At 45.4% G+C, this 19,100-nt stretch overlaps 1 protein-coding gene and 1 long non-coding RNA gene across 2 annotated transcripts; one reads left to right on the forward strand and one right to left on the reverse strand.

The window, feature by feature from the left end:
- Nucleotides 1-3,814: 3,814 nt before the first annotated feature.
- On the reverse strand, nt 3,815-5,118 carry LOC139556842 (uncharacterized). Its single transcript, XR_011671302.1, has 2 exons — nt 5,044-5,118; nt 3,815-4,188 (listed from the first exon to the last, which is right to left on the reverse strand). It is a non-coding gene; the product is annotated as an uncharacterized lncRNA (long non-coding RNA).
- A 5,828-nt stretch (nt 5,119-10,946) lies between these two features.
- Nucleotides 10,947-11,822, forward strand: LOC139556877 (uncharacterized). Its single transcript, XM_071370973.1, has one exon. It carries the CDS (start codon nt 10,947-10,949, stop codon nt 11,820-11,822), a length of 876 nt encoding a protein of 291 aa, XP_071227074.1.
- The last annotated feature ends 7,278 nt before the right edge of the window (nt 11,823-19,100 follow it).

Here is a 19,100-nt window from a genome sequence, read left to right on the forward strand (position 1 = left end):
GAGAGAGGGATACAGAGAGAGAGAGATACAGAGGAGAGAGAGGGATACAGAGGAGAGAGAGAAATACAGATGAGAGAGAGGGATACAGAGGAGAGAGAGAAATACAGAGGAGAGAGAGGGATACAGAGGAGAGAGAGGGATACAGAGGAGAGAGAGAAATACAGAGGAGAGAGAGAAATACAGAGGAGAGAGGGGGATACAGAGAGAGATACAGAGGAGAGAGAGGGATACAGAGGAGAGAGAGGGATACAGAGGAGAGAGAGGGATACAGAGGAGAGAGAGGGATACAGAGGAGAGAGAGGGATACAGAGAAGAGAGAGAGACACAGAGGAGAGAGAGAGAGACACAGAGGAGAGAGAGAGAGATACAGAGGAGAGAGAGAGATACAGCGGAGAGAGAGGGGGAAGAGGGGAGAGTGTGAGAGGGGAAATGGTGAGAGAGAGGGAAGGAGAGAGAGGATGAAAGGGAGAGAGGGAGTATGAGAGAAAGTGGGGAGAGAGGAGTAGAGGAGAACGATATAGGGATGGGAAAGAGAGAGATGCCTTGCATGCAAGGGTCGTCAGGTACAGATGCACAGGTGGACAGGTGGACAGATAGCAAGTGGAGGCGGGGGAGAAGAGATAGCAAGGGGAGGAGGGGGAGAAGAGTCAGACAGATAGGAGGGGGAGAAGAAATAGACTGATATAAAGGGGATGAGGGGGAGAAGAGATAGAAAGGGAGAAGAAAGTGGGGGAGAGGAGAGATAGAGAAGCACATGAACAGATAAGAAGATGGACAGAGTGGTAGGACAACCTGGGATTGAACCCTGCACACATTCAACATGCCATAGAACACTGGACGTATGACACATAATATGGGCTTTCTATTACAAGGCTGTTCCTACTGGTCAGGATTCCAGTTCACCCAATAGGTGTATTTATATATGAATTACTCTGTACTGTATGATGCAAAATTCACCTCGCTAAGCACACATGCATAGCCTCCAAGCCCATCCTTCATCTAGTTGCTACGGAGCACAATATGTTTCCTAGCTAGCTACCTCCCCCCTGAGGTTTCCGATATGTGGACCCCATTTATAATAAGAATTAGGTGTGTGCTTACGTTTGTCCTATTTCACACATGTACAAGTGTGTTTTATTCAGGTGTGAATTGGACATTTGTTTTTGGCATATCCCCCTCCCCCTGAGACATCCTTGGAGAGAGGGGTCACGGCCAGGAATCAGTTATTATTGACAGTGATCCTGGAGCTATTAGGGTTAAGTGCCTTGCTCAACGGCACATCAAAATATCTTTCACCTAGTTGGCTTTCGGTGACTGGCCCAATGCTCTTAACCGCTAGGCTACCTGCCGCCCACATTTTACATTACAACCGGTGCTTAAACATGCTCAATGTGTTACAGATCCCAGTTCGATTGAAGTTCAGATGCGAAAATAATTATGCATTTCAGTACCTCTCATGGCTCCATCTAATTTCAGCATTTCAGAGACAGAACCTCTCACAGCTCTAATTTCCGTATCCTCAGCTATCGGCTATAGTGAGATAGCCATTACAGTAGTGATGCTGCAGCACATGGATGGACACTAGTTAACACACCTTGCAGACAGAAACAGACCAAAGACCGAAGGGTATGCTGTTGAGACCTTGCAGTCCATACAAACACGGTGTATGAGTTAAAGACAAACTGGATAGGTGAGATATAGATTCAGCCACTCTTGCAGGACAGTGGAAGTTGAACAGAAAAATACTTTATTATTTATTATGAAAGATATACTAAGGCGTTTTGGTTTCACCGTGTTGAAGACAGAATGGTGGGAAGGCAGACAGGTAGGCAGACAGGTCTGTAGGCAGACAGGTAGGCAGACAGGTAGGCAGACAGGCCTGAGCAGTGGTTCACTTCAGCTGGAAGTGAAGTGTAGCAGATGTACACTAATCACATTACAGGAGAATAATAACAGTGGTGTGTAAAGTGGATCCACAGGTCATGACCTGGTCACTAGGCTGCTTATTATGACCGTGACGTCATGGCCAATCAGCACTGGACTATCCTCCTACTTTATTTCATTATTTCTTTTTATCTTACTCTCTCTTTTTCTCTCTTCCCTCATTCTCTCCCTTTCCTCTCCATTGATGAATGTCCAGCTCCTGCATATTCAATCTAGCAGTGCTCCTGATATGGTTAGGGGCTGTGGCAATTCTCCTGGCAGGGTGGATGAGGAGTGTGTGTGTGTGTGTGTGTGTGTGTGGAGGACAAGAGGGGGGAGCGGAGTGGGGAACGAAGGGGTGACAAAGAGGACAAGACATCTGGAAGACACGCAAATGAAAAAGAATGTTGCCGCTGCGGCGAGAGGGCTGGGTGTGTTGCATCGTGCCCTGAGTGTATGTAAGGCGCTAAAACAAATACACTCCACACAAACTCCACAGTCACACACATTCACACACACACTCCGCTGCAGTGATGCGACTGCCCTGGGCTAGATTCTGTGTAGCGGACTGATAGTTGACAGCAGCACTGACTTACTCCAGGATTCCTCAATAGATGCACACACACACACACGCACACGCACACACACACACACACACACACACTATGAAACGATAAAGTTTGTTTGAAATGCTATTGATTCATTTAATAACATTAAGAGGAAATTGTCTGATATATATATATATATATATATACATACATACAAGAGCAGCTTGAAATAAACAGTGATAAGAGTGAGGATTTATTGTATTGGACGTTGGTTGCTGACATTTGCAGAGCTCTGCAGGGTTCAAAGTGTTGTTAGAGATGGAAACCACTAGGGGGTGCTGTTAGCATCCGTGTGTTATTGAGAGACCACTGTGCTTTGTCTCTTGTAAATTGAGTGTCCGAGTACAGATGGATGGATGACTTTCTGTAGGAGCAAGGACTGTATATGGAGACTGTTTAGTAGCTTTAATGGTCAGACCACATTGAACACCATCAGCAACCACACCAGACTGACCATCACTTCCTGTTTCAATAAAGCTTTCCCCCACACAATTAAAGCATTGGCCAATAGGAGAAGAGATCATTTGTTATAAGGTACAGGATTAGGTAAACACAGTTATTGCCTAAAACACAGATTCCCCACATATTAGCGACGTGTATAAATGCCATATAAAACAGGATAGTGCAGTATAAAAAATAGAAATGCTCCTAAAATAATCTTACATAATGGTAGGGAATGTGCTCATTTGCAGAATAATTTAAGGTTACAGGTTATTATTTCTGTTCATCCTTGACTAACATCATATGCCTTTCTTTACACATTGAACCACTGCTCTCTCGGATGACTTCAAATATGTTGAGATTTCCAAACAAAACAATTTGATTAGTGAAATAGTGCTCCACCTGAATAGAACTGGTAAATGAGTGTACCCGTGTAATGCTAAAGATGCCCTACATGTAGATAGATATAGAAGGTGAGGGGAAATGCAGGTCATTCTGTACCCTAACATAAACTGTCTGACCTCTCTGAGGTAGAGGGGCAAAGGGTCAACTTACTTGACCTCTTTGACCAGATGAACCTAATGTAGCAGGCATAGAAAGACGCCTGAGTGGAGATCAGAATTCTTTTTCAGGGGAAACTGACCAGAGGCAAACACATGCAGACACAGGCAATCCCCCACACAAACTCACACACAATCTGTTAATAAAGTCATGGAAGTGATTTAAAATCCATCTTTCAATGCTCAAGGTGCCCCCCCATCTTACAAACCCAACCTGGCCACATCGAAAACAAACACACAACACACACTTTTTGACGCAGGGTAAAAAATACTCAAACAAGATTCAGTTTTAAACTTATTTTCATGGCTCCTCCATTTTACAAGGGTTGCTGCAAAAAAATCTGCCATTTCCTACTAAAAAAATAAAGAAAAATATCCTCTCTTTGATAATAATCACATTTGGACTCATCCCATCCTCATCCCCAACAAAATAATTTCCCCGTCTCTGTGGTGTGACTCTTTCTCATTATCTCCCTTGTCATCCCTCAGTGTCTCTCCATCGCTCCGAGCCACATGACCTTTGAACCCCAGCCAGGTTCACCAGTGGGTCAGGAGCCGGATGGGGGGGGGGGGGAGTGAGGAAGGGTGCCAGCCCAGCTTCCTCCTTCCATGGCCTTGGATACAGCTGCTGCTGCTGCTGCCATGGCAACTGGCGACTAGATGGCAGATCAAAGCAGAGGAGAGGACAGTGGAGAGGAGACAGTAGAGAGGAGACAGTAGAGAGGAGAGTAGAGCAGAGGAGAGGAGTCAGTGGAGAGGAGAGTAGAGGAGAGTGGAGAGGAGATGAGACAGTGGAGAGGAGAGAGGTGAGTAGAGCAGAGGAGAGAGGAGAGGATTCAGTGGAGAGGAGTGGAGAGCAGAGAGAGGAGATGAGAGAAGAGGAGACATTGGAGGGCTGCCTGCATCATGTCGAACCTATAGTAGGAGATGGAACTGTCCTGTAGTCTGCCTCCAACTCCCCTACTCCTTCACCCTTCCTCCCTCACCTCTTCACCCTCCCCCACCACCACCACCTCTGCTGTCTAACCTTGTACTGATACATATGGACAGTGAAGTGTTAGGCACATTGATTCACAGGTAAAGAACAGCACACCATTCAAAATAGGTTGGTCATTTTAGACCTCTCTCCACTATTAAAATAACCACATAATTACCATTTCAGTAATAGCACCAAACCCCTTCACACCTTTTCAAAATGTCATATCCCATTTAGAGCATATGGGGATGTTGTGGTTGAATAGGCTTTTGGGGTTTGAGATGCCGTAAATACAGTCAGAGGTAGAGCTTGATTGGCGTGGCGTTCTCTGCTAATTGCAGCACCAATTAGAAGTACAAGCTTGTTAATTATGTGATGGGGAAACTACTACACCCTCAGAGGATATAAAAACATTTTAAACTCAACCGTAAACTTTAAGATGGCTGCTTACATCCACTATTTGGACAAGTGTTGGCACCACATATTCCAAAAATATGTTTCATACATCACAAAATGATTGATGTTAAATTATTACCTTGGAGGATGATGGAGAGGCACGGACAAGTCTCCTGAGGTCAAATAAAGAGGAGCGATAGAAAGAGAGGTAGAGAGGTAGAGAAGGAGAGATAGAGAGAAAGAAAGAGAGGGAGGGAAAGAGAATGAGGAGAGGGAGGGCATGTGACTTTTAATGAATAGGGAGGAGCAGCAGCAGCATCCAGCAGGTCTTTAGTAGTGATTACTCCACCTGGTTTGAGCCTGAGCCCTCGAGGCAGTCAGAGCCAAGCATGTCGGTTCACAACCAGAACACCTGGAGAGACCCATTTCAGAAAAGCTCTCGCTTTTTCTCACCCTCCCTCTCTGGCACCCCTCTCTGGCACCCCACTCTTTCTTTCTCTCTCCCTCTCTCCCTTCATCTCTTTCTTTCTTTCTTTCTCGCTCTCTCTCGGTCTCCTCACTCTCTCCACTTCTCTCTCTTTGTCTCCTCTCTCTCTCTTCACCTCTCTCTCCCTCCCTTCGTCTCTCTCTTTCTTTCTCCACATATCTCTCTCTTTCTCTCTCCCTCTCTCTCTCTTTCTTTCTCCACATATCTCTCTCTTTCTCTCTCCCTCTCTTTCTCTCTCCACATATCTCTCTCTTTCTCTCTGTCCTTTCTTCCCCACAATATGATACATGTTATTGGTGTTACTCTAAACCAGGCTTTGACGTTTAACTACTTGAATCTCCCTCTTTGATGATGTCTCTTGAATCTTGATTCATTGATGTACAGTAATTCAAGTTTTCGTATAACACAGTTGATATAATACACATTTAACACACACTTTAGCATTTGATCCCAGTCTGTGTGAGGTTGGGAGCCCCTTTGATTGTGGAGTAACAAGTATTTATCCTTAGAGCCATGCTTAGAGAAGAGCAATGTTTATCTCAAGTGCTTCAAGAGGCTCTTATCTCCCTTTCCTCCTCTCTGTATAAAAGTTCTGTCAGTTATCTAAGCTTTGGTAGTTTCTCTGTGGACGCGCGCGCGCACGCACACACACATCCTCACACATACACTCTCATTGCCATCAAGAACTAAATCATCAAGAACTATTTCACATCTAATTATTTCATGTAACCAACTATATGATGAGGTATTCCAACTATGTATTCTACTCAGCATAGCCAAACGAGTGTATTCTACTCAGCATAGCCAAACGAGTGTATTCTACTCAGCATAGCCAAACGAGTGTATTCTACTCAGCATAGCCAAACGAGTGTATTCTACTCAGCATAGCCAAACGAGTGTATTCTACTCAGCATAGCCAAACGAGTGTATTCTACTCAGCATAGCCAAACGAGTGTATTCTACTCAGCATAGCCAAACGAGTGTATTCTACTCAGCATAGCCAAACGAGTGTATTCTACTCAGCATAGCCAAACGAGTGTATTCTACTCAGCATAGCCAAACGAGTGTATTCTACTCAGCATAGCCAAACGAGTGTATTCTACTCAGCATAGCCAAACGAGTGTATTCTACTCAGCATAGCCAAACGAGTGTATTCTACTCAGCATAGCCAAACGAGTGTATTCTACTCAGCATAGCCAAAAGCATGTATTCTACTCAGCATAGCCAAACGAGTGTATTCTACTCAGCATAGCCAAAAGCATGTATTCTACTCAGCATAGCCAAAAGCATGTATTCTACTCAGCATAGCCAAAAGCATGTATTCTACTCAGCATAGCCAAAAGCATGTACTCTACTCAGCATAGCCAAAAGCATGTATTCTACTCAGCATAGCCAAAAGCATGTATTCTACTCAGCATAGCCAAAAGCATGTATTCTACTCAGCATAGCCAAAAGCATGTATTCTACTCAGCATAGCCAAAAGCATGTATTCTACTCAGCATAGCCAAAAGCGTGTATTCTACTCAGCATAGCCAAAAGAGTGTATTCTACTCAGCATAGCCAAAAGCATGTATTCTACTCAGCATAGCCAAAAGCATATATTGTTTTATGTTTTTTTGCTTTTATTTTAACTTGGCATGGTTTGCTGAATATTTTTGGACACATCCTAAGCGGACTGCGTCCAAATGAGTGTACATGACTGAGCTTGGTTTTCATTTCCCATGCAGTTGTACTGGTCTGCCAATAGGTGGAGCTGTGTACATAAAACACAGCGGGAGAGAGACCATAGCACAAGTTGTTCAAATGCAGAAGAGATATGAGAAGGGAAAGGAAGGGCAAATCACTTCTAGTGTCTCAATGTCAACTAAAATAGGGTGAAATGGATGAAGCTGATGTTGTAGACAAGGGAATCAAGTCTGTCATTTGTTCACACTTTCTGTAACCTACTTGTTTTCAAAATAGATGGTGAGAAACTGAAACTAACTGTGGTAAATTAGGAGGTCCAAGATAGAGGTCTCTAAAGGCAGATATTGATGATTTCATAAACATACCTGAGAGAGATAGACACTAAGACACTTTGCGTTGCTGCCCAGGAGAATGAGTCATGGTGTTGCTCGATCTTTTGGGAGATGAAGTTCAGATCAACCTGATACTGTTAAGGTACACTATCTTATCCCACTGTTTTATCGAACTGATAAACCAAATGACTTTGCTATGGGTGTGCTACTCTATAAACGTGTGATGACCGTGGCAGCTCGTCCTATCCATATGGTTGAGACAGTAAGACTGGGATGAATGTAGCCTATTTGTCTTCATCTTTCCTGTGGGGTATGTGTGGCCTGGTTCCATATTAGTTCGTGCTGTATCGCCAACTCCTATGGTCATTGTGTTGGGAGTGACAATGGGAGTAGGAGTTGGCAAAAACAGCATAAACAGATCTGGGACCAGGCTAGGAAATGTGTAGTTCATGGTTCTGGGCTAAGGACATGTGGATATATTTGAGAATGTATAAGACCATAGTAACACCCAGAAGCTCATTGCACTGAATGCATATGTCTTGCTGTATGTAAATGTTTACATTGTTAGAAGTTAGGTTCCTACACCACTAGTCATGTACATGTTTTTAATCATGGCAGCGGGAGCTCAACATGCATCCATGAGCAACAAGGCATGATTTACACAATATCTCTGGGGAGAGGTTATCCTATGCTTTAAAGTTAGAATACATGCTGGAGTTGCTACTAGTTTTATAGATGCTGCTAGGACTGACTGCGAGTTTTGTCTGGTTTCAGTGAGCCCTAAAGGAATTGGAAACATGGACATGCTCTCAGACAAACCATGTGGCAGGTAGGCACTTACACACACGAACAGGTGTAGGATCTTCATTTTAGCCCGTTTGTTACAGCAGGAAAATAACAGGAAATGTGATTTATTATGTGGATTTTAATTCATGGACATTTTTGTATGGGTTGATATGTTTTACGTAAGGGAAAATCTGACATTTCAAAGTGGAAATTACAAACTTCAGAGGCCTTTTTAAACCTAAAATACACTACAAGTTTTAAATGTCCTGCATTGCAGGAAGGTTGTCCTGCAACAGGGTGACCGAATGAAGATCCTACAGCTCTACACACTCCTCAGCATTGGGCTCAAAGGAAGGTAGTCAGATCAGCAAAACAAATGTGTCAATGAAGGGGCTCTGGACTCAGTCCTCCATGATGGTGTATCTGGCCTGAGTGCCATGCCAGTCGATGAGCACCAGGACTGTCATGGGCTGCCAGTCGATGAGCACCAGGACTGTAATGGGCTGCCAGTCGATGAGCACCAGGACTGTAATGGGCTGCCAGTCGATGAGCACCAGGACTGTAATGGGCTGCCAGTCGATGAGCACCAGGACTGTAATGGGCTGCCAGTCGATGAGCACCAGGACTGTAATGCGCTGCCAGTTGATGAGCACCAGGACTGTAATGGGCTGCCAGTGGATGAGCACCAGGACTGTAATGGGCTGCCAGTTGATGAGCACCAGGACTGTAATGCGGGGTAGGTTTTGTCTGACTGCTGGGGGGGACACAGGGTGGAAGATGTGGCTTTTAAGGGGAAAGGTGTGGCTCAAGAAGACAACATTAAATCCTGATCATCACTTTGCAGTAAGACACCATGAGACTGGGTTGAGTCTCCTCCGTTCCTCATCCCCTCCACTGGCCCTGTGCTGTGCTTCATCCTGTGTGGAGGCCAGTCAGGATGAGGATTACAATGCTAGCAGAAGACCGTGAAGAGGAAGACACAGCCAGGCTCCTGCATTCGTAAAGCCTCTACTCTCTACTGCCCTGTGGCTCCACTGAGCGAGAGATATCAGACCAGACATCAGACTCTCCTCTGTGTAGGTTACTGTATCTGTCTACAGGACCGAGCCACAGGCAGGTACAGACACTAATGCCTTTTATTGACTTGGCTCACTCTGGACAGAGAGGGAGAGGAGAAGGAAATAGACAGAGCAGATTTAAAGACGTTGACATGGCAAAATGTGGTGGGCTACAAAGACCAATCTGATTGGTAGAACATGCATAAGCCCTGTGTGCGATATATGACCAAGATGTTTGATGTGGCTGTATTCAGTCTTGTGTGTGTGTGTGTGTGTGTGTGTGTGTGTGTGTGTGTGTGTGTGTGTGTGTGTGTGTGTGTGTGTGTGTGTGTGTGTGTAGGTTGTTGAGCTGCACTAGTCCAACACAGTTCCCTGTTGCCCTGACTACGGCAGGTCAAACCCGTTACATTATCTTGTCGTGTTTGAGTCCCCAGGGCGCCAAAACAACGCACCGCACGCCCATCGACACATCACGGTTAGTAGTCATCCTGTGTGTGTATGTCGTTGCCATTGATTTAGTCTCAGGCTCCCAGCTTCCCCAATTACCTTCAGCCACAGCCCGTCAGTGTGTGCATGAGTGTGTGTGTGTGCGTTTGTGTGTGTGCACACGTCTGTGTCTGTCTATGCATGTGTGCGTGTGCGTGTGCGTGTGTGTGTGTGCAAGCAAGCATGCGCATGTGTGTTAGTCCCTGTGCTGTCAGAGGGAGGCTGTGTGGACTACTGGGGCCTAAAAACAAAAAGGTTGTTGAGTGTCTTGTTTTCTCTGCTAATTACCCCTGTAGTTTCCTTTCATTAGTGGAGCAGCCTGAGCTATCATACATGCTCCAACAACATGGGCTGCGTTTACACAGGCAGCCCAATTCTGATCTTTTTTTCACTATTTGGTCTTTTGAGCAATCAGATCAGCTCTGAAAAGGATCTGATGTTAAAAGATCTGATTGGACAAAAGACCAATTGGTGGAAAAATAGATCAGAATTGGGCTGCCTGTGTAAATGCAGCCTAAATACTCAGTCTTACCCTTCCAGCTCTCAGAGTAGTGTACAGTAAATATTGGCGATATGTAGCTGCATGGTAACATATGGCTGTGTTACTGGGTATAAAAGACCTGACCTGTGTGTACACTCCACCACAGAGCTGGAAAGATCTCTGTTTTATAGACCCATCATTCATTTAATTTCCTTTCATTTATTTAACCAGGATGGTCCACTCAGTGACAGTAGTTTTCCAGGGAGTCATGGGATCTATAAAATAAAACCCCTATGGACTCATGTTCTGGTTCTATAGTCTATGTTAACAATGTTGCTATTATTGGTCCAACCAGACAATGTCTCAGCTCAGTAAATGAAGGAGAGAGGGGGATGCATTTATTTCAGCTCTATCTGACCTTTTGATCAGAACCATACTGTCCTGTCCACATGAGTGCAAGTGTGTGTTTGTGTCTGTGTTCTCTGTTGGTTCTTAGTAGAGTATACATCAGAGGTGTTGTGTGCTGAAATGCATCTGACTGTGTGAGTGTGTGTATCTTGCTGTGTCTCTATGTGTGTGTATCTGCAGTGCTTTGCACCCCTCCCTCTCTCTCTCTCACTCACTCACAAACAGACACACACACACACACACACACATGGAGCGGCTCCCTAATGACTGTCATCCCTCTCTGTGCCACGTTATTAATTAGCTCAATGATCCTTGCCGATGGGACCTGTGCTGTGGATTAGAGCACCCAGCAGCCAACACCCACACCCCTGCCTACCCCCAGTATCCACACCCCTGCCTTACCCCCAGCACCCACACCCCTGCCTAACCCCAGCACCCACACCCCTGCCTACCCCCAGCACCCACACCCCTGCCTACCCCCAGCACCCACACCCCTGCCTACCCCCAGCACCCACACCGCTGCCTTACCCCCAGCACCCACACCCCTGCCTACCCCCAGCACCCACACCCCTGCCTACCCCCAGCACCCACACCGCTGCCTTACCCCCAGCACCCACACCGCTGCCTTACCCCCAGCACCCACACCCCTGCCTACCCCCAGCACCCACACCGCTGCCTTACCCCCAGCACCCACACCCCTGCCTACCCCCAGCACCCACACCCCTGCCTACCCCCAGCACCCACACCCCTGCCTACCCCCAGCACCCACACCCCTGCCTACCCCCAGCACCCACACCGCTGCCTTACCCCCAGCACCCACACCGCTGCCTTACCCCCAGCACCCACACCCCTGCCTACCCCCAGCACCCACACCCCTGCCTACCCCCAGCACCCACACCCCTGCCTACCCCCAGCACCCACACCCCTGCCTACCCCCAGCACCCACACCTACCCCCAGCACCCACACCCCTGCCTTACCCCCAGAACCCACACCCCTGCCTACCCCCAGCACCCACACCCCTGCCTACCCCCAGCACCCACACCCCTGCCTACCCCCAGCACCCACACCCCTGCCTACCCTCCCAATCACGGCCAGTTGTGATACAGCCTGGAATCGAACCAGGGTCTGTAGTGACACCTCTAGCACTGAGATGCAGTGCCTTAGACCGCTGTGCCACTCAGGAACAAAAATGACAAAGGATAGGTGAATTTACATAGCAGGTTAGTGAGTAGGGTTAAGTTTAGTAATGGATAAGGGAAGGGTTAGCTACACCACTGCACTCCCCAACACCACTGTATCCCCCAACACCACTGTATCCCCCAACACCACTGTATCCCCCAACACCACTGTATCCCCAACACCACTGTATCCCCCAACACCACTGTATCCCCCAACACCACTGTATCCCCAACACCACTGTATCCCCAACACCACTGTATCCCCCAACACCACTGTATCCCCAACACCACTGTATCCCCCAACACCACTGTATCCCCAACACCACTGTATCCCCCAACACCACTGTATCCCCAACACCACTGTATCCCCCAACACCACTGTATCCCCCAACACCACTGTATCCCCCAACACCACTGTATCCCCCAACACCACTGTATCCCCAACACCACTGTATCCCCAACACCACTGTATCCCCCAACACCACTGTATCCCCCAACACCACTGTATCCCCCAACACCACTGTATCCCCCAACACCACTGTATCCCCCAACACCACTGTATCCCCAACACGGTTAGCTTCCACATTTCGCCAGGTCCAAACATAATCTGTACTTGCAGAATCGGCTCCTCCTGGTGTAGTCCATAAGAGAATCAGCTGGTTGTTTGACTGTTACCTGCTCAGTAGTATTGTGCTGTAGTCTGTTGTTTGTTAAGGTAGTGCTGTGTAATCTCTTGTCATGATTGGTGATTTCCACATGACAAGAATTTGTATTGTATTTCATTGTAATGCATTTTATTGTATTATATTATACTTTATGATATTGTGTTTTACTGTATTCTATTGTATTTTATGGTATTGTATTTTATTGTATTGTATTTTACTGTATTGTATTCAATGATCGTAGGCTCTCTGAGAGGTCTTGCCCTATTAGCGTCATTGCTATGTATAATCATAGAGGTGTCTTTCCGTGTGTCTCCCTTAGATCCACGTGTTCATCAAGGGCTTGGTCACTGTGGTGTGCAAATCAGCATTCATATTATTGTCAGAATGAAAAAATGGGAGAAAATGGTAAAGCAGCCTCTCCAGATGCCTTGCTCCTGCACAGAGCAAATTAACATAAATGTCACTGTCAAATTGAAATGAAGAAGAAACGTGGCATAGCGGGAGCTAACAAACTGTTCTGTGGAGGACAACGGAACATGTTTTGCGTCTGAAGAGGTGGAAATCACAGAGAGAACCGTAACAGTATAGTTTAGCTCGAAACATGAATTTGTAGTTAATCGTGATAAAGTAATAACTTAAAGTGATCCCATGTTTACATTTGCATTATCCACACACCTAACAAGCACCGACAGTATGTGTACGCTGTACAGTATTATAAGTGCAGCATGTGCATGCAGCATGGTTGTGCCTCCTAATCGGCTCAGTCAATGACCATCACGACGTGTTTAGTGCTGTATGTAAATATGCAGAGCATGTACACACCTCCAAGGTGACAGCCAGTGGTGTGCGTGTGTGTGATTATTGACTGTGTTGACCTGCCGGTGACCCTGGCGGTGTGTGAGTACAGGGCGGGGAGTTGGTGTGATCCGCAGCACCTGTCACACACGTCAATACGCTGATGGATGGTCGCTATGGTTATTAAAGCAGAGTTAGAGCGGGGAGGGGGAGAACTGGGATGAATGATGACTGCAAATGGCTGGCTGTACGTGTGTGTGCCTGCATGCGCAGTGCAGTGTGGAGAGGAGAATGGGAAGCCGGATGGCAAGGCATCGATGTCATCTGTCTTTATTATCCTCCTGGGAAGAGAGGAGGACGAAAAGAGGAGGAGGGAGCAGAGAGGGAGAGACAAGGAGCGGTCAGTGGTATGGGCCCCATCGGCAAGCCAGGTCGCACCATGCCAGGAATGTAATGTCCCCCCTGCTGGTCATGCATTAAACCTTACAGACACACATACACACACCTCCATTCTTCTTCCACCTCTCAGGCTATCTCTCTCTCTGTTTTCCCCAATGCTTTACCCAATCTCTCCTCTATTTCCTAATTTTATTTATCCCTCCATTTTCTCTGTCTCTCTCTTTCTGTCTCTCTCTCACTCTCTCTGTCTCCCTCTGTCTCCGTCTCTCTCTGGGTCGGTCTCTTTTTCTGCATCTCTCTCTTTCTGTCTCTCTCTATTTCTGTCTCTCTCTCTCTTATCAAGCGAGGAGAGAACCCCCACCACAATCAATCATGGTGAAGTCACAAAGCACAGCGGCACACTCAGGGCACAGCAGATAGGCTGGGGGAGAAGAGAAGGAGAAGGAGAGGTGGAGTAGAGAAGGTCTGAGCTGTGCTGGGAGGGGAAGACAATGGGTTCACTGCACAGTCAAAGAGTGGGCACACTCACTGCTGGGGCGGGGGGCGGAGGGAGGAAGGTGGTGATGAAACCAACGAGGCAACATGATTGGTGAAGCCTCCATGAGGACCAGCCCCTCGCCAGCAGAGCTATGTGTGTGTTCCAAATGGCACCCTATTCCCTATAAAGTACACGACTTTTGACTAAAACCTTACAGGCACTGGTTAAAAGTAGTGCACTATATAGGGGATAGTGTGCCATTTGGGACGCTACATTTGAATCGCTGTCTGAATGCAGATGTGACTGAACAGGCCTGCCATTGATATTCTCCCCCTGTCCTCTCCTCCTGTTCTTTTTTCCTGATTAGTGCTTTATTTATTGATAGCCCAGTTAATGTCCCCCCTAATTTCAGAATGCTTCTGTCTTCATTACCCAAGGAGATTCATTTGCCGCATTGTGTCTGTGTGTGTGTGTGTGTCTGTCTGTCTGTCTGTCTGTCTGTGGGTGTGTGTGTGTGTCTGAGTTTGGAACACCTCAACAAATGCCTACCAGTTTATACCCTCCTTTTCCCAAAACTGCCCCCTCCTTACGCCCTCTACTTCACTCTGTCTTTCACCTGGGCCGTCCTTGTAATGCAGTCAGTGCATTGACACTTTGTACTTTGACATTGTACTCCTTAAAAGAGTCCTTGTAAACGGCACAAGTTTTTCTGAACGTTTGATATTTTGCTCATTTACAGGCAATTAAATGGCTATCTGATCAAGAGACAAGAATCCCATTCAGTAGTCTCAATGCCTTAAAGTGGAACTGACAGCAATTTAGCAAGATTAAATATTTTTTAAATCTTTTCAGGAAGAATATGACACTTAAATATTTTCATACATTTTTAGAATGTTTGGGCATTACTTATACTAAGCATTTGTGAAAATTCGATAGGGAAAGTGCATTTGGATAATTAACTGTAGTAAATAAAACCCCCAAAAAACACTGGTCCTGTCCAGGACCAGGGTCTATGCCAACCAGTGCTCCATAGCACTTCAGAGCTACAGTAGGCCTTTATTTGCCACACAGGCCTGTCATCATTCACATTCATCATTGCAACAGCAAAACTTTAGATCATTAGAACGCATTCACCAAAAGCCACAAAATACACCTGAATGGATGTCTGCAAATATGTAAACACCACCGGGGTCCTCTAACATTTGGGAACTTTACAGTCCTATTGATCAAACAACCATGAAAAGATCAACAACTAAAGTTAGCCAGGGAAAGAAGAGATCAAATCCTAAGCAGGAAAACAGATAAACCCTCTCAAACGGTTTCAGTTAGTTGGCCATCAAAATTTCCCTGATAAATGATGGGGAATTGTAGCCTTCTCATCCTTCTGCAGCTTCCCTGCCAACAATGCATGCCTGTCCCAACCAAGCACCCAAAGCTAACTGGCTAAAGTTGACTGGCTTGCCAGCTAGCTACACCACCGGTAAAAAGTTTTAGAACACCTACTCATTCAAAGGTTTTTCTTTATTTTTAGTATTTTCTACATTGCAGAAAAATAGTGAAAACCTCAAAACTATGAAATAGCACAAATGGAATCATGTAGTAACCAAAACAATTGTTAAACAAATCAAAATATATTTTATATTTGAGATTTTTTATTATTGTTATTATTATTTTATTTAACCTTTATTTAACTAGGCAATAGCCACCCTTTGCTTGATGACAGCTTTGCACACTCTTGGCATTCTCTCAACCAGCTTCATGAGGTAGTCACCTGGAATGCACTTCAATTAACAGGTGTGCCTTCTTAAAAGTTAATTTGTGGAATTTCTTTCCTTCTTAATGCGTTTGAGCCAATCAGTTGTGTTGTGACAAGGTAGGGGTGGTATACAAAAGATATCCCTATTTGGTAAAAGACCACGTCCATATTATGGCAAGAACAGCTCAAATAAGCAAAGACAAACGACAATCCATTGTTACTTTAAGACATGAAGGTCAGTCAATACGGAACATTTCAAGAACTTTGAAAGTTTCTTCAAGTGCAGTCGCAAAAACCATCAAGCGCTATGAAACTGGCTTTCATGAGCACCGCCACAGGAATGGAAGACCCAGAGTTACCTCTGCTGCAGAGGATACGTTTATTAGACTTACCAGCCTCAGAAATTGCAGCCCAAATAAATGCTTCACAGAGTTCAAGTAACATCTCAACATCAACTGTTCAGAGGAGACTGTGTGAATCAGGCCTTCATGGTCGAATTGCTGCAACATATCAGTACTGAAGGACACCAATAATAAGAAGAGACTTGCTTGGGCCAAGAAACACGAGCAATGGACATTAGACCGGGGGAAGTTTGTCCTTTGGTCTGGAGTCCAAATGGGAGATTTTTGATTCCAACCGCCGTGTCTTTGTGAGACGTGGTGTGGGTGAACGGATGATCTCTGCATGTGTATTTCCCACTGTGAATCATGACAGAGGAGGTGTTATGGTGTGGGGGTGCTTTACTGGTGACACTCTCTGTGATTTATTTAGAATTCAAGGCACACTTAACCAGCATGGCTACCACAGCATTCTGCAGCGATATGCAATCCCATCTGGTTTGCACTTAGTGGGACTATCATTTTTTTTCAACAGGACAATGACCCAACACACCTCCAGGCTGTGTAAGGGCTATTTTACCAAGAAGGAGAGTGATGGAGTGCTGCATCAGATGACCTGGCTTCCACAATCCCCCGACCTCAACCAAATTGAGATGGTTTGGGATGAGTTGGACCGCAGAGTGAAGGAAAAGCAGCCAACAAGTGCTCAGCATATGTGGGAACACCTTCAAAACTGTTGGAAAAGCATTCCAGGTGAATCTGGTTGAGAGAATGCCAAGAGTGTGCAAAGCTGTCATCAAGGCAAAGGGTGCTATTTGAAGAACCTCAAATATAAAATCTATTTTGATTTGTTTAACACTTTTTTGGTTACTACATGATTCCATATGTGTTATTTCATAGTTTTGATGTCTTCACTATTATTCTACAATGTAGAAAACAGTCAAAATAAAGAAAAACCCTTGAATGAGTAGGTGTTCTAAAAATGTTGACAGGTAGTGTACTTCCAGACACAAATGAGAGAACACCTTACTCTGACCATTTTGCTCACCCTAGAAGAGCTGGGTAGGCTGTTTACATGTTATCTAGCGCGTTCGTGACTAACTATTACGTTATTTGCCTACATTCACTGACATCGGTTGGTCATATTCAGTGGGTGTTGCGTTTGTAAATTAATCAGTTATTCTGCGGTCTGGCACACTCAGGCAAGAGCGCTCTTAAATCGGAGTGGATAGTCAGAGTGAATTTGCAAACGCACGAGATATACTAACTCGATAACAATTGTTCAAGTTCTTGCTAGCTAACCAAATGACACCTGCATCTCTAGCTGTGTATAGCCACCGGAAAATGATATGAGGGGAAAAAGTCAGTCACTCACCCACTCCTCCAAATGACGTTCGCCTAACAGCTAGCGATCTAGCTATCATTAGGCTCCGTGTTTTTAGCATGCTACATAAATAGATACGCTATCCTATTAGCCACGTTATGACTGAATTGTGATCATTGCCCTGGCTAGTTTGATTGTATTGACATTCCCAGCCTACATCTGTCTGTTTTTTGTCCAAAATATTGACCCGTTGAAACTGAAACCGTCCATTCGAATGAAGGCAGCAAACAATGTATCAGGCCAGCTGTGATGTACAACCTGATAGCAATATTTTTTGGACTTCCAAGAAATGTATTGGTGAATTATATTAATCATGCATTGAACTGCATCCATCTATTCTGCCAACAATACCTTAGTGTACATCATGGAATGTTGAGTCAAATAGAACCAATTCTTAAAACCTCTTCTAAAGTTGGTTTTGTAGCATAAACTGGGAATTTTATATTTTTTACTAATATTATGATTTTGTGTGTGTTTCATATCTACAAAGTAGTTCAAATGCTGTCAGTTCCACTTTAATTATATTATATTGCCTGTCCATCAGTATTGTTATGATATGGGGGGAAGGTTAGTGTTAGGACATATTTTTGGGGGGGGCAGGCTTTTGGTAGTTTTCTTTTTTGTACATATTTATGTTTCGTCACCATCCGAACAAATAATTATACGCTTGGACTGGCCGACCAAGAGTTCAAGAGAGACAGAGCTGGCCCTCGACCAAGGTAAGGTTGCTGTCTCTCTGGGCACATGTACATTCAACAGCTAGGCGTATTTACACTGATTTCTCACATAAATGAACACATTCATTCAGGTTACAGACCATGTAACTAGGCCTAGGAACCCTAGACAAAGCAAGTGCAACAATATCCGTAGGCTAGTTATGGGTCGGAACAGTATGACCTCTTGTGCCTCATCATATTGCAACCCCCCCCCCCTTCACCTGGCAGACTGAATGTCCACACTACATCATATAACCACCCCCTCCCACACACTCACTCCTTCCCAGTGTCCCCATTGTACCCAGCTGCTGCTCCAAGCCCAGCTGCACCCAGATTGATGTCTCATGGATCACAATAAATCCTCTCATTCAGTCCAGAACCATCGCTGTCTGGTCTGTCTGTCTGTGTTTGTCTGGCCTGTCTGTCTTTCTATCTATCTGGCGGCTCTGGTCTCTCTGTCAATCTGGCCTGCCTGTCTGTCTGGCCTGTCTGTCAATCTGGCCTATCTGTCTGGCCTGTCTCTCTGGCTTGTCTGTCTGGCCCGTCTGTCAATCAGGGCTGGGTTTCCCAAAAGCATCATAGCACTAAGATCATCTTTCGTCCATTTGGTTTCAGTAGAATGAAGATGATCTCAGTGTTACGATGCTTTTGGGAAACCTGGCCTGTCTGTCTCTGCAGGGTTGAGAATGATAAGCTTACGATGATCCCAACTCCTCCATGACAATAGCTTCCATCGGAAGACTGTTTTTTCCCCCCTGATGA

The sequence above is a fragment of the Salvelinus alpinus genome, chromosome 28 (genome assembly GCF_045679555.1).
Source record: "Salvelinus alpinus chromosome 28, SLU_Salpinus.1, whole genome shotgun sequence".
NCBI lineage: Eukaryota > Metazoa > Chordata > Actinopteri > Salmoniformes > Salmonidae > Salvelinus > Salvelinus alpinus.